General features: G+C 41.6%; 1 protein-coding gene across 1 annotated transcript; it reads right to left on the bottom strand.

Annotated features, from left to right (window-relative positions):
- Positions 1–14,657: 14,657 nt before the first annotated feature.
- LOC104420166 (G-type lectin S-receptor-like serine/threonine-protein kinase LECRK3) lies at positions 14,658–17,125 on the bottom strand. Its single transcript, XM_039302291.1, has one exon. It carries the CDS (start codon positions 17,123–17,125, stop codon positions 14,762–14,764), a length of 2,364 nt encoding a protein of 787 aa, XP_039158225.1. The 3' UTR covers positions 14,658–14,761.
- Positions 17,126–22,432: the final 5,307 nt, after the last annotated feature.

The raw sequence follows: 22,432 nt of genomic DNA, 5'->3' as shown, positions 1-22,432 counted from the left end.
CCATAGGCGACGGCCGACCACCGGCCACAAAGCGACGGCCGGGCGGCTTCTCCCGCCACGGCGAGGCCCGGCCGGATGATGGCGACCCCTAGCGAGGGCGCCCTGGCCCCGGCGAGAGCCGACCTTGCCAGATCTGGCGAGGGGAGCCCTCCCCGAGGGTCGACCTCGCCCAAGCAAGCATCAGCCTCGTGGTGGCCAGGCGACGCCCGGTCGGCCAAGGGCGGCGCTCGCTTGGGCGAGGGCGAGCCTCGGCAAGGGCCGGCCTCGCCCGGATCTAGTGAGGGAGCCCTCGCCGGGGTCGCCCTAGCCCTTGGCCGGGCGGGCAATGGCTGGCCATAGGCCATAAGCCGACGCCGGCAAGCCGGGGGCGAGGGCCGGCCTCGCCGGATCTAGAGAGGGAGCCCTCGCCAAGGCTCACCCTTGCCCAGCCCAGTGTCGGCCTCGCCCGCACCAAATCTCGGTGAGGCCCGCCCTCGCCCCGGCCGACCGGCGTCGGCCCGTGGCGGTGGCCAACCGTCGCCCGCCCGGCCGGGCGAGGCCGACGCCGCTTGGGCAGGGCGACCCTCGGCGAGGGCTCCTCCCGAGATCCGGCGAGGTCGGCCCTCGCCAAGGCGAGGGCGGCCGTCGTCCGTGGTCGATGGCCAGCCACCGGAAAAAGCCAAAAAAGAAAGAAAAAAAAAAAGGAAAAAAAAAAAAAAAAAAAAAAAAAAAAAAGGAAAAAATTTTAAAATATTAAAATATTATTAAAAATTTTCAACATCAGCGCCTAGTCCTACATGGCACCAGCGGCGTCCACATAAGCATTTTCCGGCCAAAATTGGCCGGATAGACTAAATTGGCAAGAAGTAAAAAGGTTTATGACTCAATTGGTAAAGTTAAAAGGTTTAGAACTGAATTGACAAAACTGCAATAGGTTTAAGACTTTTTGGACAATTTTCCCTGTTTCTTGATTGGGTGCTTAGGAAAAATTATCTTTAAGCATCTCATAATCTAAAGATAAACTAAGTGAGAGCATAGTCCTCCAGGCACCTTTTGTGGGCTTCATCGAAACCTCCATTCTCGCATGAGATATCACCTCCACCTCCTCCTTAATTCGCAATTATGTTGTGTTATAGCAAATGGGAATTCATGTTTTGCTTATGCTTGATGACTGTGAATTGCTAGATTTATCTCGGTGAAGGTGCGAAGCTAAGATTTGGAACGATTCAAGCATTGGTTAGCAACTAAGGACTTGACTGGATTGGTTTGAACATTATTAAAGACTTTTTCCGACATAAGACCCGTCGTGGGGGTTTCCCTCTAGAGACTTGACTATCATCTTTACAAATTGTGATTTAGGGAAGTTTCCGCTTTGCTACATTTGTAAAATATGGGTTTTGACCCAGTCAAAAAGAAAAAGAAAAAGGTAGAAGTTTTAGTAGAGAGAGGAATCTAAGAGTTTTCGAGAGAGGGTAAAGAGAAGAGAGAGAGAGAGAGAGAGAGAGGAAGAAAAGAAAGAAAGAAAGAAAAAAGGAAAAAGAAAAGAAAAAGGAGGAGATAAAAGGAAAAGAGAGAAGGAAAGAAGGGGAGAGAGAGAGAGACGGCAAAGAGAAAAAGAAAGAAAAGAAGAAGAAGAAGAAGAAGAAGAAGAAGAAGAGAAAAGAAAAAGAGGGGCTTCGTGCGATCTCATCATGGGAGCCTTTCCAAGCCACGTTAACTATGTAACGCAACGCTCGGTAAGCACTCATGCTCCCCCTTCGTTCAATCGGAGTAATTTTGGGCTTGAAATTCGGAATTTTGAGAAAATCGAGCGGCAAAGTATGATTTTGGGTCTTTGAGCTGCATATTTTTGTAGAAATGATACTTTGGGATGTTGTGAAGCTATAGCATCTTACGGATCGTGATTTGAGCTTGTGGTTTGTCCGAAACGGAATTTTGAAGTTGGGGGCACATTCTGGTACTATAGCGAGCAGTATCTTCAAGCTTGTTTTTTTTGTTGTTTTCGGTACTGTTTTGGGGTGGCTGAGTTGGGGTTGTTGTTGTACGTTAAGAGAGTTTTCTAAAGACTGTAAGACGGCTTGAAACGGAATTTTGTGGAGGAAGTTATGGCGCGACAAAGTTGGCGCATGGGCTGTGCCTAGCGAGAAATCGATGGGTTTTCGATAAATGCAAGCTTTCGTGGCGCATAGGTGTTGTTTTATCGACAAATAGGCCTAGTATAAACGAGTCGTTATGCAAATATCCTTTTTACTTGGCCTTTTGATATTGTTTTCCGTTAATTGTTAGGGATCCGAGCGCGTTGGTTCGAGTGAGCGTCGTAGTTGATTTTCGACTTTTCCAGGTGAGTGGTGCTATCTCTTCTAAGAATTTATAAGCTCATGTCTTCAAAATGATAAAGATTTGATATTTTATGAGTTATGAATAAGCATGTTTATTGCATAAAAGTTGGATCAGGCATTTACTAAGTTTTGATATTTGAAAATAGTGTGAGAACTTTCTATGAATATATATTCTGTTTGATGAACGAAGTTAAGAAATATTACATGTTTTGGGTTTGTGAAATCATTTTACGAAAAACTCGACTTTGAGATGATTAATGGAAGGTTATATAGATATTGATTTGAAATAAGCTTTTTGAAATGTATTTGATTTGAAATTGATTTATGAGACGGGTCTTGAAATTATTTGAGACCGTTTTATGAAAAGTATTTCTGGCAGATAAGTTGAGTTGCGAAATCTTTTCATGATATATGAAATGTTTTATGATTTGGTTTGAGGATTATGGATGGTGTGGTTCTGGATTGATGTGGATGCTCAATATCGCTGTGAGCCCAGCGAGGGGCTTGTGGGTATGCACATACTATTCTAGGATATCCTTGTGGGCCAAGCCACCAGCTAATAATAGGTGGAGACCTTGCCAAGGGGGAATCTTGGTCGCCTCGTCACCAAGCGTTGTATCGTGACCATGGTTTGATATTGAGCAATGGATTGGTCAATGGAGTGGACCATTGACATGTGATATGAATTGGGTCGATGGAATGGACCATCGACGTGTAATTTGAGATTAGTCGTTGGAATGGAGCATCGACGTGTAATTTCATTAGATTATCGATGTGTGGTTTGATGAGATTAATCAATGGAATAGACCATTGATACATGTTTTATGAGATTGACCAATGGGTTAGACCATTGGCATTTGTCTATTATTATCTTGAATATTTTTGCTTTGAACATATTGTGTTAAAGTAAGAAAGGTTATATTTTGGCCTTGAAGGTTTGTTAAATTTCTGGATTTGGTGTGATATGAGATTAACCAATGGAATGGACCATTGGCGTGTGAATTAATGAGATTGATCAATGGATTAGACCATTGATGTTTATTTCGATGTTATTATGAAATGATTATTTTTGTTATAAATATAGCTATGTTGAAGCGTATGTAACTTATTCCTTTTACTGTATGTTTGTTATATTATAGATTTGAGTTAAAAGAGTTGTAATTTGGTTTTGTAAGTATGCATAGTGGGTGCTCGATCCGCTTAGAAGAGATGCACTACTCACTGAGCCGTGGTTGCTCACCCCTCTATTTTTCCAATCTTTTTCAGGTTCCTCGACTAATGATGAGTAGATACAAGAGCGATATGGATGTGGGGACTTTTAAGAGTTGGATTTTGGGAGCTTTGAGGCTGCATCCGTTGAGTGGAAGGACGGCCGTGTCATCCCCTTTTCTTGATGGTTTTGGGGTGTGACATCATTCCTATTGAAGATTCTCACACATCTTCGATATCTCCTACTCCACAACGCGGCTTGGTCGTCCTGCCATCACGCCGACTTCAACGATACCTCTGTTCTAGCATGACATCACGCTGCCACCAACTTAGAGCCTGCATGGTAACATTTCTATTCCTCAATTTCTGTTCTTTTGTTCCCCGGAATAAAAAAAAAAGAACAGAAATCAGTTTGGTAACGTCAACTTCTTTTTCTATTCCCCGGAATAGAAAAGTAGCCGGAATAGATTTGGAACGAAAACAAGAAACAAAAAAAAGTAGCTTCTTGTTCCTAGGAACAATTTTTAGAAATAAATCAATTTTCTTTTTTATTTTTCTTTTGTTCCTCTCTCTTGCCGCAGCCACCTCCAACCGCCGAGCCACCGCCACCACCGCCGGCTGCTAACCGTCAACGCTAATCGCAGCCGATGGGCTGTGCGATCGCGGTCAGCAGTGGACGATCGTACGGCGGCGGCAAGGCGGCGGCGGGCGGCGACGGCCGTCGGCGATCCATGAGCAAGAATAAAAAACAAATAAATACAAAAATAAATTGTTTCATACCAAACACATTTCTATTCTTTTTCTATTTCTAGAGTAGAAATTTTGCGTAGTTACCAAACATCTTATTTTACTCAGAAATTATTCCATGGAATAGAAATAGAAAAGAACTATTTCTGAAAAGAAACTCTTCCCCAGCCAAGAAGCGTTGCCATGTGCACCCTTAGTGCCTATTTGTTTGGCTTTTGTTTTTGTTCCCCAGAACACAATTTTTGTTCTTTTGTTTTGGGGAACAAAAAAAGAACAAAAATGCATTTTTACACTTTTGTTCCCGGGAACAAAAATCTATTTTTGTTCCCTAAACATATTTGGAGCATAAACAAGAAGTAGAAAAATACGTATTTCTTTTTCCCAAGAACACTTCCGAGAAACAATTTTTATCTCTCATATTTTTCCTCTCTTTCTTTTCTTCTTCTTTTTCTTTGGCCGGTCGCCGGCCGAGGCCGAGGCCGGCGGCGGTTGTCGAGGGCTGGTGACCTCATCGGAGCGTTGCCGGCCCACGCGAGGCTCGGCCTCGCCTTGGCTGGGCGAGCTCGAGCTCACCCAGATCCGGTGAGGCCGCCGGCCCTCGTCGGCCAGTCAAAAGGAAAAAAATTAAAATTAAAAATTAAATTAAAAAATTAAAAGAAACAAAAAATTATACAAATTTACCAAACATGTTTCTATTCTTTTTCTATTCAGGAATAGAAATTTTGTACGATTACAAACGCGTTCTTCAGTTCAAAAAATTATTCCCCGAACATAAATAGCTTTTTCTATTTCTGTTCCCTAGAATAATTTTTGAACAGAAACATTACCAAACGCACAATTAGTTTCCCTTATATGCTGTTCTTGTAAATGAATGAAGCATCGGCATTTTTATTCGCCAATTAACAATTTTGAAGTACTAGTCTTAGTCAAGACGTTCCCAAACTCACCGTCAAAACGGTTAGCTTAATGGTCATGCACCGGCATTACCTTTCCGCTACAAGTGCACAATACGCGATACGCAACTCAAGTTTGGTTCCTCATTTTATTCGTGTTTGAGCCGTTCATCTGGATTTCTCAGAGTCCGTGTGATTAGTGGGGTATGTGAAGGTCTCGATATTTAATCACATAAAACGGACTAATATTTATCGTTAGATTAAAATATGCTGATACAAGCAAATAAACACAGAGAACAAAGGCATGATATAAAGATAAAAGTGCATACAAGGTTTTATGTAGCTTGGGCCATTTTGAAAATCCTTGCAAAAAGATTATACAATAGGTTGGTATCGCCCATCATTAAAGTGCATTGGAGTCTAATCCATCTTTCGACTAATGAGTTATAAATATGGATATCGCCTATATTTATATTTGGTTAATTTTTGTATGTCGTTGTTCCATAATTCGTAATCCACCGATTAGATGCATGATTTGACAAAATTACCTTCTATCAAAGATGGAGGAAAGTATGGCCCTTCTAGATTTATAAGGGTGCGCATGGATTTATTTCTGTGCTTTTTTTGTTCCCGGGAAAGCAAAAAAAAAGTGTTTCTGTTCCTAACAATTTTTGAACAAAAGAACGCGTTTGGTAACGTTTGGTCCGGGAATAAAAAATGAACGAAACACGTTGGTTAAATTTTATTATTTTTTGTTTCTTTTAATTTTTTAAACATTTTTTATTATTTTTTATTTTTTCCTTTCTTTTTATTTTTCTTTTTTTTCGGCCGGTCACCGGCCTCCGGCGACCGGCCGACGGGCCGGCAGCCTCGCCAGCCACGGCGAGGCTCGCCGGCCCACGGCGAGGCCGAGCCTGGCCGTGGTTGGGCGAGGCTCGGCCTCGCCTTGGGCGGGCGAGCTCGGGCTCGCCCGATCCGGCGAGGCCGAGCGTCGCCGGCCCCCTTGCGAGGCTCGGGCTCGCCGGATCTCGGCGAGCTCGAGCTCGCCCGGCCATGGCGAGGCTCGGGCTCGCCGGATCTGGGTGAGCCCGAGCTCGCCCAGCCAAGGCGAGGCTCGGCCTCGCCGACGCGGGCAACGCCGAGCCTCGCCTTGGCTGGGCGAGCTCGGGCTCACCCGCATCCGGCGAGCCCGAGCCTCGCCATGGCTGGGCGAGCTCGAGCCGCCCGGATCCGCGAGCCCGAGCCGCCGGGGCGGCGGCGCTTCGGCTCGCCGGATCTGGGCGAGGCCGAGCCTCGACGGCGGCCGCCGGCCATGGCCGGGCCGGCGACCGGCCAAAGAAAAAAATAAGAAAAAAAAAAGAAGAAAAGAAGAAGAGAAGAAGAAGAGAGAGAAGAGTCGTTTTTGTTCTTTTGTTCTTCCGAGAAGTGTTTCTTTTCTGGAGAAACAACTTTTTTTGTTTCTTTTTCTGTTCCTATTTCGTTCCGAAACAAAAAACAAAAAAGGAACAAAAACGCAACCAAACGCGTTTCTGTTCCTTTTTGTTCCCGGGCACACTTTCCGTACAAAGTGTGCCGGAAACGTTCTTAGAAACGTTTCCATGCACGCCCTAAATTTCGCAAACCTCCCACCGAATTTTCTTAACTTCTCAATTTCCAAATCAAAGTCATGCTCGAAGTTTCTTGTTAACAACCAAGTGTTGACAATGAAGTCCTTTTCTTCAAATGAATAATGAAGGAGTAGGGTCACATTGTTCTTTGAGTACCTTCTTCCCTGGAGTAGGGCTAGGGGACACTCTTTGGGGGTAGCATCGCTTGAGTCGTCCTAGGTGGGAGCCCTTGATTTTGAATTATGACCCATTAACTTTATTTCTCTCTTTAGCGTGGAGTAGATCCGCGGTTCCTCCGGGCAACTTATTACGAATATGCCACTTACATAATCTCTTACCTCCTCCTCCCTAATCAAATCTGATACAACCACTCTTCTGTAGTGCTTACGCAAGATGTTTGCAATCCACAGGAAAGAACTAGTTGGACAAAAAAATTCTGACAAATGATTTGGAGTACATTTGTTCGCGGAAAAGGAGAGATTTAGAAAATATTTGTTGAAAAATGATTATTTATATTGTTTAGAAAAATTAGTCAACAGAAAATGTCTTTTGTCTTCGATAGCAATCTATGCCTAACTATTTCATGAATAATGACATTTTTTTCATTTATTTATTTTTGTAAACAATACAAATAATTATTTTTTGACTCATTTTCTATAAAACAAACTCACACTTAAATACCTTTATGTATAGGCAGCTCCAAGTTCCACCATTAGCTCCTTGTCATCATACCTTTTTAATCATCTTCACAACTTCACTAATTGTTCTCATGATAAACCCTTACTGTGACGATGTCGATTTTTCACTTCTGTTTTCGATTGAATAAATCGGGCTTTTCTTTACCAAAAAAAAAAAAAAAATCGGGCTTTTCATCGACACGCCTATAGTGCTATTCTCTGAGCCGATCACTCATGAGATAACTAGACTATTTTGGGAAATTAGTAAGGGATTTTAAGGCAACAGACTTGAGAATTCGACCGAAAATCAACTATTCGACCGTGTTGATTTGCAAGGGTCAGTACGGCACAGTCGAAAATCTATCAGAGGTCGGAAATAGGTCGACTCGACTGAGATACGTGATTAAACATGGGTGATTTCATATAATTACAAAAATTCTCATCAATAGGCACTAGATCGATTTTTCTGTCGTTTTGGTATCCTGTGTCCATATTTGAAACCTTGAGATTTTCACGACAACCGAAAGTTGTCACCGAGTCGAAGATATACATTGTGGTTTGAAAATGATCAACCATGAGTCAATTGCCCTAAAAATTCTGGAAAACTACCCGGTAGATTAAGTCACGCTAAAATCGCGTCGGATCGAAATTAACCGTGGAAATGATGCCGATTTCAGAAATTGAGAACTCTAATGCATCACGATCAATTCTCGGAATATTGTTGCGTCTTTTCAAATTTATTGACAACGGGAATTGTTGGTGAAAAATTCCAAATGCAGCAAATTAAAGGAATGAGAGAAATGTCATATATTGAAGGGATTTTTGGCCTTTAATGTGGGACCAATGGAGATGGGAATTGTAAGAATTAATTGAGGGTTTATGTTGGTTAGTGAGGTTATTAAATGGCCAAGTGAAAAGAAAGGAAAAATGAAGTGTAAAGACAATGAAATTCGGAGTTCCACATGCACAAGGAATTCAACTTAATTTGGAATGCATTTGGGGGTGGATAGACTCACTTTGGGGATGGTAGGTCTCTTGATAGGGATGGGAGCTAAGTTCCATGGAAAAAGGACCAAGAATGTGGAAAAATGGAGGGAGGGACCCTCCATAGTTTATTTTTCTCCCTTCTCTCTCCCCCCAAGCCGTGCGCACCCCCTCCTCCTAGCTGCCGTGCGACCATCCCTCTCTTCCTTTCTCCTTCTTTCCTTTTCCTTTCTTTTCCTCAGCCGAAAATCCCCTTGTCTTCTTCTTCATTAAAGGTTTCGGTCCCCTGTTTCGGCTCCCCTGCTTCGGTTTCCCTTTGGCCGACTGAAACAGCCACTGAAAAACAGAGGAAGCTCTGTTCTGGTATCGCCAAAGCTAGAGCAGCAACCGTCCACGATCGGAACTGCCCTTCATGTTCTGCTTCTCCCTGCTTTGGCCCTTGTTTGCTGAACAATCGCCCCCACAAGCAACCCACAGCTCTCCAAAACCGACATCACCCTCGCATTTGTCCATCGGAAGCTCAACAGTTCAGTCCATGGCTGTTGCTGCCAATCAACACCTCATCCCTCTTCAATTTCAACTCGCCACTCTCACCGGAAACAGCCATCCCTTCGTCGTTGCTGCTGCCTTGTTGCCTCCACCCTCAACCACCGTCATCGCCTCCACAACAGCCCGTCACCATTGATTCTTACTGAGCAGGCCGCAGTCACCATCGATTGCGAGCTAGACCGGGAAGGTCGATTTTTGGATCTCAAATTTGAGGTCGGCCAAGCCCTAGATCTCGTCTATCCAGTGACGTGCTAACGTGGTCCACTTCGACAGCAGATCCTCAAGGTAGTTTCGACTGCGATGATGCAAATCCTTTGTGATTTTTTTCTTAATTTGATTCTTAAGAAAATAATCAAGGTCTTATCGAATGCAAGTTTCTTTTAGTGGTTGGTGCTTTGGGCACTAGAATCGACTAATAGGTTTCTTGTTGCTATTGTTAAGTATCGATCGGGACCAAATATGGTAGTGTTTGTTTTCTTTAACATTTGTGTTATTTTTCTATGATCTTTAGTCTCTTCTTTCTTTCGAACTGTTTGTTAACGGTGTGAAAGCTTCTTCTTTCTAGTGAAATTTAATGGACCGCTACTATTTCCAGTTAGATTTGCGACGGGATGAATTACGTTATGATATCAGAAAACATGCAATGGGGAAAAAAAGTTAAAGCTAAAAATTGAATATCCCCGATCATATGAATACGAGGAAGTAACAGGAAAAAAGTGCCCATTGCAATTCTGCAAAAAAGAAGGTAGACTCGGAGTTCCATCTCGGAATTTATTCTTAAACAAGAAGTGTAAGGAATTGAATGATATTTGATCCTCATTGTTGCCGGCGTTGATCTGCATTAGTCGCCTTGTTGAGTCGTCGTCCTTCAACGAGCACAGCCACCATGGTTAGGAGTGCAACCACCTCATTAATGGTCACTGTTCTAGATTTAGGGGGATGCCACCAGGCTATGTCGCAGCTTGACGTGGTGACCGTGGCTTTCATAGCCGTACTCTGTAGGAGGTTACTGGCGTGGTGGGCATCGGGATGCGCTCATCCCAATATCCATGTCATATCTCAACATTTACCAAACATAAGATGATTTTTTCAGTAAAAGTTTTTATGATGTTGACTATATTAAGTGATAGAAAGTCTTTTGATTAGTTGAATATGGGGATAACTAATATGAACTGAGTTAAGCCCGGCCTGTAATTTTCTTTTACTAAATCTAGTTATGTAGTATAATTTTCTTTAAGCACATCTTAATCAAAAGATTAATTTGTTGAGAGCATTGCCTTCATCGAAACCTTAATTCCCAATTCATATGTTGTGCAATTGCAATTGGGAACTTCATGTTTTGCTTATGTTTGATCGCTGTGAATTGCTAGATTAATGTAATATGCGAAGCCAAGATCAACTTTGAATAAATGGACCATGTTTAAACACCCGTATTGGTTTCTAAGGAAGCTTTGATGACATAATTAGTATAGTCAGTACAAAGACAATTGGCCTATCTAGATCTCACGAGCCTCGGCCAACAAGAAATAATGGCAGAAGCAAACATGTGTCCTAAAGTCCAAATATATATAAAGTGCGTTTGGTTTAGGATTCCCAATGAGCTTTTGGCCTCTAAAGTTTTTGAAAAAATGTTGGATCGTTTGGCAACCATTTTGAAGTAGGTTTTAAGTGAAAGTCAATATTGAAAATGCCAGCATTGCAAAGACTGAAAGTCCAATGTTAGTTGAGCTTTTAGCATTTAGCAAAATACTGAGACTCATTTTTTTTCTCAAAACTACCATCATCCATTTTTCAAATTTCCGATTTTGCCCTCATTATTATTTTCTAAATGCTAAAAAAATCAAATATATATAATTTTTTTTTTTTAAAAAGACCAACCCTTTGCCCGTTCAGCGAAAGGCTATGACCATCGCTAAGCCAGGATTTGGCACAAGCAATCGTTGGTCAAGTTGCTCGAGGTCATGCCACCTTCGGCGATCCCTCGTGTGCATCGAACGCAAGCAGCACGCGACCTAGGCGACTATCACACCGGGTCTCACGGCCCTCGCTTGGTGCCCACAAGGGTTGCGCAACAGCAATCGTCAGTCACCATCACTTGCTTGATAAAATTGAACATTATATGGACACAAATAATGTTAAAACTTTTTAAAGCAAACATTTAAATATCATATTTTTTAAAATTAAATCACTTAAGTTACACAGTTTTATTATTATTATTGAGAATTCCTATGTGACATTGATTCCTCGCAAATCACTTTGGTGATTTAATATTAAATTAATGCCACAATGGATTTTTGAGTAAGGAATATCATTGATGTAATTTTAGGAATTTGTTTTTTAGAAGTTATGCCACCAATTTTGGAGCAAACATGGTAATCTCTAAATTTCGCAGTTTTATTAGAATTTAAACAAGCATGCCGGCCAAAAGAAAAGGATTTAAACCATGTAAGGATGGATCTTGCGCACATCCATCAAGAGGTCAAGATCGTTTGGGGTTTCATGTGTTTTGACTTTTGGATCAGTACGTGATCAATGGTTCGTTGGAAGTCATGGTCTTTATGACACTTTACTTGGTGATGTTTGGCTCTAAAAATTTCTAACCCATTGTAAGGGAAAGGTCATGGACCAATTTTTCAGCCTTTTCTTCTTTTGGCTAACAAGCCTTCAACTTTTTTTTCTTGGAAATGACAAGCCTTCAACTTATAAAGACAAAGATTCTTATAATTCCAATCAAACAACGTGTAAGGCAAGCCGTGCATCCCAAATGATAGTGACCCTAGTGGCATCAATTCTCAAAACACAAATTGCACTCCCCGTTCCATCATGTACTCATAAGCCAAGAACACCCAACGCTTGTGTAAGCAAAAATCATGGAGCTTAATTATTTTTTTTTTATATTGAACACCCGCCGCTGCCTTGGTCTTTTTTTTTTAAAAAGTTATATATATTTGATTTTTTAGCATTTATATATATTTTTTATTTGTTTTTAGCATTTTTGTCAAAATTTATATTTAAAAAATTGCATAATTTTTTTTTCAATCTTAAACAAATAAAAATTAAAAAACTAACCCACCTCGTGACGGGCAAGTTGGTTTGGGCGTACGTTGACCACACAACCGGCCAGGGTTCGATTCCCCAACTCGTCACGTTGCGTGACTTAAGTAGGGTGCCGTGGGAGGTGGGTCCCCGCACTAGTGCCCCCTGGGTTTACGTCACTGACTGCCGGCTATACGGTGGTTCCCGGATACCAAAAAAAAAATTAAAAACTAATATTACTCACCTAAATGGCTTTTTAAATGTGTTTTCTATCGACCAGCATTTCTCTCAAAGTTATTTGTTAAAACATAATTTACCAAATGGCTTTTGCATTTACTCAAAGTTTTTTAGACTAAACTACTTTGCATTTTCCCAATGGGCTCTTAAAATGCCAAACCAAATGCACCCATATGGTGAAGACCGAAGAGAATGAAACGATAGTTGAATGAAGCATGCACTTTCAGACGATTATTCTAGTTCATCACCACTGTTGTCAGTTTAATTTTGTCTATTAATTATAGCAGGAATGTTGCATAGATTCTTCGTATAGCATGGGAAAGTGACCTTCGTTCGTAGCTAAATCAAGGCTATACACAAAAATACATATCACGTGTATTTATTTTAATGGAAAAATATGTGTACATACATTGCTCGAAATCGAGGACTTTCCAGTAGGTGTTCTTGATTCCCCAACATAACGTACATCAGTTGTTGAGTATTCAGCAGAAAGCATTCACAATCCCATTCTTCCAAGATGGCTTCGCTCTCCGGAAAGTTCTAATCCACGCTTCTCTGGCGACAGATGATTTCCAACAGCACGATCCCAAAGCTGTAAACGTCTGCTTTCACCGTCACGGGCTGGTTCCGGTGCCACTCGGGCGCCACATAACCTCTCATCCCACAAATGCCGGTGAAAGTTCTGGTTTGTTCTGCGTTTAGCAGCTTTGCAAGTCCAAAATCCGAAATAATTTCGTATTTCTTATCATTTGTGCATTCACTGTTGCAAGTCCACGAATGTGTTAAAGCTAAGTTACACATTCCCTAATTTTCCGACATAAAACACATCGGGAGTTCTCTTGGGTCTATAGATATTACGTTGTTCGAATAGTAGAGCATCTTCAATCTAGGATTTGACTCATTTTCTCAAATTCTGATTTAGGGAAGTTTCCGCTTCGTTGGATTCCTTTAGAATAAAATGTGTTAGGAAGAAAAAAAGAAAACAGCCAGACTCATTGCTAGTTCCCTGCCCTGCAGATTGGGGTGCCTCTGAACATGGCATCGGACGAGTTGTGACAGAGATTGAAGCAAACTCCAACGCAATTGGCGAGTCAATCCTGGATGTGATGTCCCTAGGCTCGTTGTCGGTCACAGTTTGTCGCATGCAACTGGGTTTTAGGTGATCGGGTGTTCGCTATCACAGCATTCATTGCATTATGACGGGCATTTGCAAACACTCGGTGCTGATGTTGACGACGGTGAGTGAGTAGAATCGCAGTATGGGATAAGCGATTCAATTGGAACAGAAGAAAGCGCACTGAAAAAACTGAAACAAAAGTCACTTGCAAAACTATCCATCTCCTATGCAAACTCTTATCTCCCGAAAGTCCACGCAACCATTGGATAGTGTCGCTTATCCGTTCCATGAAATAACCCCCTGAAGAATTTGCGGCGATTCAACGAATATCACCTCTCCTTCTGAAGTATTGGTTTGTAAACAATGGAAATCTTAAAACCTGTGTATATGAGTATTCGCTGCAGAAAATTCAAATTTGTTTCTGTTGGTCAAGAGGACTCGTTCAGCAACCAGCCTATCAAGGCAAGTGAACAGAGATGCAAAACGTGATAGCATCCGAGATATGCCAAGTAATAGCATCCACACAAGTCAATTTCAGTCTATTTACCTTGTCAAAATCACTCTTCCGGTGCCATTCTTCTTTCAGTCTTAACTGACTCGGACTACTTTGTAAAGTTCTCGATAAACCCGTTCGAAGAACAATCTTTGAAGATTGGTCTAAATAATTCAATTTCTCCTTCTTTCTCTAATACCCCAGTTAGCCTGCACATTATATGAAGGAGATAATGACACGGCAAGTGTTTGAACTTTTGTTCCTTTTACAATTTTGTACCTAAAACTTTTTTCTTCAAAAAGAAGAAATTCATTCAATCGGGGATGATATAAAAGAGATGGGTAAAATGCAATAATAGTAAGATTTCATGTTCGAACAAATGGAGGATGTTCAAATAAAATTTTGATGACATTAATAGTTAAATCAGTATGAAGACATTTGGCCTATCCTGATCTCACGAGCCTTGGCCAGAAAGAACGTGGAAAACCATCGCCATATGTCCTCATTTCGAAGTTTGAACAAAGCATTCTTGGCTGAAGCAACATGTATTATGAAGTCTGGAGATAAATATTGTGAACACAGAGAAAATAAAACGGGAGTTGGATGAAGCATGCACTCTGAAATGACAACCCTTATTATTCGCTATCACTGTAGTCGGTTTCATTCTATCTATAAATCGGGCATGTGGTGTCGATTCTCTGTATAGAATGGCCAAGTGACCGATGTTGGTATATAGAGTAATGCTGTACACACAAATGAAACATCATCTGTACTTTATTTAAGGAGCAAAAATAATGTCTACATGTCTTGGTTCAATCCCAAAAGCACTGCTAGATAGGAGTTTTTTATTCGCCAGCATATATGCATCAATCTCTCGAGAATTTAAACATAACCTTAGTCGGTACAAATGGAAGATGAAGGAATAGGAGGCATCAGGATTTCGGCACTTCCTTCCATCATCAATAGAACTCTTTTCATCGTAGGACGGAGCGTCAGGTCATCCAAGATGCACCAAAGCGCAACCTTGATAGCGGCCTTCAATTCATCCTCATCGACCTTCTCGTCACCTGTCAATTTCCCGATCTCACCATTCCAAAAGCATTTGCAAACCCATTCTTCCAAGATGGCTTCCCTCTCCGGAAAGTCCAATTCCATGTTCCTCCGGCAACAGATGATCTCCAACAGCATGATCCCGAAGCTGTAAACGTCTGCTTTCACTGTCACAGGCTGGTTTCGGTGCCACTCAGGCGCCACATAACCTCTCGTCCCACGAATTCCAGTAAAGGTTCTGGTTTGGTCTGCGTTTAGGAGCTTTGCAAGTCCAAAATCCGAAATCTTGGCACGGTTCTCGTCCATGAGTATGTTCTGTGGCTTTATGTCGCAGTGGATAATTTGTGTCTCACACTCTTCGTGTAGATATAGCACTCCTCGGGCTATATCCCGTGCTATCTCCATTCTTTCTGCCCAAAACGGCCGGCTTTCGGGACTTCTGAAGAGTACGCTCGCAAGCGATCCATTGCTCATGTACTCGTACACCAAAAGCCTATTCGTTCCTTCCATACAATACCCGAGGAGGCGGACTAGGTTTCGATGGTGGGTTCGACTGATGACTTCAACCTCAGTCCGAAACTCTCTTTCCCCTTCAGCCAACAACTTATCAAGTCTTTTGACGGCAACCATCTTCTCGCCAATCACCCCCTTATAAACTGTTCCAAATGATCCTCTACCTATCTGTTCCTTGAAACTGTCGGTGACTAACTCGAGCGCTGCATAAGTGAACAGTCGAGGTGCTTGATCTTTCGCCAAACTAACCTCTATCTTATTACAGATCCTTTGATACGTCCACATGTTGTTTTTGCATATTATAACTATAGAAATAGCCATCATAACCAATCCAAAAGCGAGGAGCGAAAGGCTAAGAAGTAGTATATCCATTCGGGTTACCTCCTCCTTGTTTTGATTAGTGTTAATGGGTTTCGCGATGCCTACCTTGATCAGAGCGCTCGTCGGATCAGTTGTCAATATTCTTCCGTATCTCAATGGAAGCCTTTGTTTCCTGCAAATCCCACCATTGTAGAGTGCAGCCTCACAGTTACAGTCCTCCGAACAGGCCTGTTTGCACCCATCTTTGTCTGTCGACGAAACAACCGAGTACGAATCATCTTCCCACTGGGTATTATCAACAGCTTCGATCATGTAACTCGCACTTGCATCTCCTGTCTTGCAAGTCTCCACTGTGGAATTCCTCTCGCAGCCCGCCGCCAAATTTCCCAGCTCAACAAAATCGAATCCAGGAAGACATAGGCAATTAGCCTGTTGGTTGTTTTCGACGCAGAAACTGTTTAGGCCGCATAAACCCTTGGGATTACATTTATCATCTGTAGACGACCATTTAACCGACCAATTTCCCTTTTGATTCAAATCATACGAATATAATCTCATCAAGCCATCAGAATCAATCCTAAAGATATAATTCACACTGTTCGTCGGAAACCTTCCGGACGTTATATGCGTTATGACATAGCGCGTGGAGTTGAGCAAGAATAAATGACCGTCAACATCAAAGTTGAGCGAGACATTGTCTCCCAAGCCGCCTGCTGAAGTTGCGTAATAAGCATATGGAGCAGTATCCGGAGTGTTCACCGGATACTGAACCAGATTCCCGTCATGTTGCATCTTGAGGCGGAAAAGTCCGGTCGAGTGGTTCGTTGCTGAGATGCTAGAGATTATCTGTTGCCCTGCCAGGAGGCGCTGGGTCGGCAAAAGCGTATCTGTTGGGTAGTCAAAGCTCTCCCATAGTACGCTTCCGTTAGGATAGTATAGCACAAAATTGCCCGAATCAAGCATAGAGGCGGAATAGGCTGACCCAGCTGCTGAAGAGATGGAAGTTTCTTCACCTTGCGAGGATCGCAGTATGAGGCGACCAGCTTTGGTGAAGAGCACGGTGGCACCAGCAGAAACAGGTGGATTGTCCCGGTTCGCGGTCCAGATGACGGTTCTGGGCGGGATCCCGGCTAGGAAAATTCCGACCGCGTAGCCCTGGCCTTGAGGGTAGAACCCGAAGGCATAGAGTCCTGAAGGTGAGAGCCAAGAAGAGGAGTTAGAGGTTGGACTTAGGGAAGAACTTAGTGTTATGTTTGATCTTGTTTCTTGAGCTTTTGCGAGGGAAGCAGAAGCTAAAAGAAAGAGAACAAACATGATAAACGCCATGTTGAGAAAGATGCGGGCTTCGAATTGCTTAATTATAGGAGAGAACATGCAAGGCTTGATCTTGTTGGAATCATTCAAGGTTGGTTAGTTCCAGTCCCTTTCTCAGCAATTAAGGTCGGACAGATAAGTCAAATTCATTGGTTGAATTAACTGTGAAGATGCTTTTCTAGGTTGTTTCAATATAGAAGACTAATCCTTCAATCTAAGGTTTGATTATTGTGTTTCTTGATTGGGTGCTTAGGAAAAATTATCTTTAAGCATCTCTTAATCTAAAGATAAACTAAGTGAGAGCATAGTCCTCCAGGCACCTTTTGTGGGCTTCATCGAAACCTCCATTCTCGCATGAGATATCACCTCCACCTCCTCCTTAGTTCGCAATTATGTTGTGTTATAGCAAATTGGAATTTATGTTTTGCTTATGCTTGATCACTGTGAATTGCTAGATTTATGTCGGTGAAAGTACGAAGCTAAGATCAATCTTGGAACGATTCAAGCATTGGTTAGCAACCAAGGGCTTGACTGGATTGGTTTGAACATTATTAAAGACTTTTCCGACGTAAGACCCGTCGTGGGTTCTCTCTAGAGACTTGACTATCATCGTTACAAATTGTGATTTTGGAAAGTTTCCGCTTTGCTACATTCCTATTGAAGATTCTCACACATCTTCGATATCTCCTACTCCGCGACGCGGCTTGGTCCTCCTGCCACCACGCAGGCTTCAACAATACCTCTATTCTAGCATGAGATCACGATGCCGCCAACTTAGGGCGCATTTAGTAATATTTCTGTTTCGATGAACAATTTTTTAATAGAAATAATTTTTTTTGTTTCTTTTTCAGAGAACAATTTCTAAGTATAAGAATGCGCTTAGTAACTGCAAAAAATTTCTACTCCAGGAACATAAATGCGTTTGGTAAATTCTATAATTTTTTGTTTCTTTTAATTTTTCAATAATTTTATTATATTTTTCTTTTTTTCTTCTTTCTTTCTTTTGTTCGGTCGCCCCTCGCCAGCCAACGGCGACCTTGCCAGGCCACCGCCAAGTAGGCGTCACCCAACAATGGCCCGACGAGACCGAGCCTTGCCGGCCGACCTCTCGCTGCCCGGGCGAGGTTGAGCCTCGTCGGTGGCTGGGCGAGCATGGCCTCGCCGGATCTACGCGAGCTTGAGCTCGCCCAACCAAGGTGAGGCCAAGCCTTGCCGGGGGCTGGCGATGCTCTAGGCCGGCGACCGGCCAAATTGAATAAAATAAAAAAGAAGAAATATGAGAAGAAAAAAATGTGCTTTCAGAAGTGTTCCCGAAAACAAAACAAGAAACAAAACAAGTTTTTTCTACTTCTTGTTTTGTTCCCGAGAACAAAAGTGTAAACAAATGCGTTTATTTTTTTTTTTTCCGCGGAACAAAAGAACAAAAATTTGTGTTCGGGGAACAGAAACACATTTTGCCAAACACACCCTTAGTTTCCCTTATATGCTGTTCTTGTAAATGTATGAAGCATCGGCATTTTTATTCGCCAATAAACAATTTTGAAGTACTAGTCTTCGTCGAGACGTTCCCAAACTCACCCTCAAAACGGTTAGCTTAATGGTCATGCACCGGCATTACCTTTCCCTACAAGTGCACAATACGCGATGCGCAACTCAAGTTTGGTTCCTCATTTTACTCGTGCTTGAGCCGTTCATCTGGATTTCTCAGAGTCCGTGTGATTAGTGGGGTATTTGAAGGTCTCGATATTTAATCACATAAAACGGACTAATATTTATCGTTAGATTAAAATATGCTGATACAAGCAAATAAACACAGAGAACAAAGGTATGATATAAAGATAGAAGTGCATACAAGGTTTTATGTAGCTCGGGCCATTTTGAAAATCCATGCAAAAAGATTATACAATATGGTTGATGTCACCCATCATAAAAGTGCATTGGAATCTAATCCATCTTTCGACTGATGAGTTATAAATATGGACATCGCCTATATTTATATTTGGTTAATTTTTGTATGTCGTTGGTATCCATAATTCGTAATCCACCGGTCAGATGCATGATTTGACAAAATTTCCTTCTATCAAAAATGGAGGAAAGTATGGCCCTTCTAGATTTATAAATTTCTCAAACCGCCCGCTGAATTTTCTTAACTTCTAAATTTCCAAATCAAAGTCAGGCTCGAAGTTTCTTGTTAACAACCAGGTGTTGACACTAGATCACCAAGTAGGTTTAGCTTAGAGGAAATGTGAGCCGTGTATTGTATTTGTCGATAGATACGATAATAAAGTCGTGTTTCTCAACCATAAGAAAAGTCCATATTTCCAAAATATTGTTCTGCGCCATTAAATGCTTCTAATGTCAATAAATAATTGATGTATTAGAATTACTTCCATAGGTTTGTTATAAATAATTTCAAGTTTCTCATCGTTTGACAGTAATTGTATGGATTTTTATTAGATCGACCACTTTTGTAAATGATAAGTCACGTATTATGATCATCATATAAAAGAAATTGATTAGAAAAAATTAACTACAAATATATATGTTACTCATTCCACGATGAATCTGTAAGAAGTATATTACGTTGGCAATCAACCAAATGATAATTCGAATCGTATTTGCTAGTGGTATCTGTCACAAAAGGAGATAAAGAAGAAGAAGGTTCGTGGAGTCGTAGCAAAATAGAAGGCGTAGAGGAAAAATTGTTTTCACTCTATTGATTGTAGTTTCTGTACAGACTATATATTTAATTACAAAGAAAGAATCAATAAAAGGAAAATAAGTATTCTCCTATCTTTTCATATCTTTTCCTATCTTTCTAATCATAAAATAAATTTGATTCCCTATCGATAAAATCTACTAAATCATATCTTCCAACACTCCCCCTCAAGCTGGTGGCTTGTATATGTCCCAAACGCCAAGCTTATTTAGAAGATATGTATGTTGTCTTTGACAAAGAGATTTAGTGAATATATCCGCGGGTTGCTCCGAGGTTCTGATCCCTCTTGTCTCGACAACTCCTTCTTGAATCTTTTCTTGAGTAAAGTGACAATCGACTTCTATATGCTTTGTCCTCTCATGTAGTATAGGATTTGCTGCAAGTTTGAGTGCTGAATCATTGTCACAAAAGAGTAAAGTCGGTCCTTTAACTTATGCCCCGAGATCCAGAAGTAAACCCTTTAACCAGACTCTTTCACAAACAGTCTTGGCCATAGATCGATATTCAGCTTTAGCTGAAGAAAAGGATATAGTAGACTGCTTATTTGTCTTCCATTAAAGTAATGATTCCCCGAATTTGATACAGAAGCCAGTGATAGATCTCCTGCTCATAGGACATGTGGCATAGTCCGCATCGCAATAGGCCGTCATTTCCATGTTGCACTTCCGAGAAAGGAGTATCCCTAAGCCTGGACATGTCTTCAAGTATCTCACAATTTTCAAGGCTGCATTCATGTGAGATTGTTTCGGACTGTGCATAAATTGACTAAGAGTCTGTACTGCATAGCAGATGTCTGGCCTAGTCATGGTGAGATGTATTAGTTTCCCTACGAGTCTCTAATATCCCGAGGGATCTTTTAACAATGGATCATCAGAAAGAGAAGATATGCCAGTATCATAGTCGATAGAAGTCAGCTTGGCATTTTGCTCGATAGGAATAACTGGTGGTCTACAGCCCAACAATCCTGCTTCTGATATGATCTCCATTACGAATTTCCACTGGCTTAATGAGATTCTTTGATCTGAACGAGCTATCTCAATTCCGAGAAAATACTTAGGTGGCCCTAATCTTTGATATGAAAAGTGGAATGCATATACTCTTTAAGTTTCTTCACAGCAGAATCATCATTTCCCATTATAAGTATGTCATCAACATAGATCATCAAATAAATAGATGACATACCTTTTGTCCAAGTGAATAAAGCATAGTCATATTTGGACTGTTTGAACCCAGTGGCCATAAGTGCATTAGTGAACTTGGCGTACCATTTTCGAGAGGCTTGCTTTAGTCCATAAAAAGATTGGCGGAGACGACATACCTTAGACTCCCCCTGTCTCCGTAATCCTGGTGGAAACTCCATATATATTTCTTCGTCCAAATCACCATGCAAGAAGGCATTATGGACATCCATTTGATGCAGTGACCAGTCACGAAAGGCAGCAACAGATAAAAAAGAACGAACTGTGAGATCCTTTGCTACAGACGAAAATGTTTCATGATAGTCGAAACCTTCTTATTGTGTGAAGCCTTTGGCCACCAACCAGGCTTTGTACCTTTCTACAGAGCCATCTGCTCTGTATTTAATCTTATATACCCACTTACAGCCAATTGGTTTGCGATGAGCAGGTAATGATACAACATCCCAAGTATGATTCTCTATCGAGGCATGTAATTCAGACTCCATGGCATTTTGCCAACGAGAATCATTTCTTGCCTCAATATAACTAGAAGGTTCTTGTTCTTCAGAAATACGGCTTATACAACATAGATGTTCTGGCGATAACTTATCAAATGAAATATAAGACGAGATAGGGTAACGAGTACCTGATGATCTTGAAGAACCACATACATAATTTTTCGTCCAAGTAGGTGGACGAGTAGCTCGACCAGAACGCCGCGGTGGCTCATGTTGTATCAAGGATGATTCTTCAGTAGGGCTTGCTTCTAAAAGATCCCTCAACTGTGCTAGCTCTCCTACAGGAGGCGTTTCAATGGGATCACCGATAGGATTCTCAATAGGCATTGGAGGCAATAAACCAGTTGGTCTTGGAGGAGAAGTAATAATAAATGTTCTTCCATAATATAAATCCTCTTCCAATAAGAATTGCTTATTCGTTGTCTTCTTATCTTCAGATAAGGAAGTGAAATTTGAGAAAGGAAAAATATCTTCATGAAAGACAACATCCCTGCTTACAAAAAAAATCCCCTGTAGATGGTGCGTAAAGCCGATATCCCTTTTGTAAGGTTGGATAGCCCATGAATATGCATCGTCTGGCATGAGGTGTCATCTTCTCTCTAGGCCCTATTGTAGTCACATACCAAAGACACCCAAAAACTCTGAGATGACTCAGATCTGGTTTCCTTCCATATAATAGCTCAAAATGGGCCTTCTCTTTTAGAATGCGTGACGGCATGCGATTGATCAGATATGCTGCTATGACCACACAATCTCCCCAAAAATTTTCGGGAATAGAAGCCTGGAATTTAAGGGCACGTTCTACTTCTAAGAGATGACGGTGCTTTCTCTCAACAACTCCATTTTGTTGTGGTGTATAGGTGCAGGAACTCTCATGCAAGATTCCATTTAGGGAAAATAAAGAAGCACATTCAGCATTGAAAAACTCTCTTCCATTATTAGTGTGTATCCA

Source organism: Eucalyptus grandis, chromosome 9 (genome assembly GCF_016545825.1).
Source record: "Eucalyptus grandis isolate ANBG69807.140 chromosome 9, ASM1654582v1, whole genome shotgun sequence".
Taxonomy (NCBI): Eukaryota; Viridiplantae; Streptophyta; class Magnoliopsida; order Myrtales; family Myrtaceae; genus Eucalyptus; species Eucalyptus grandis.
This window is presented reverse-complemented; position numbering and strand designations above follow the sequence as displayed.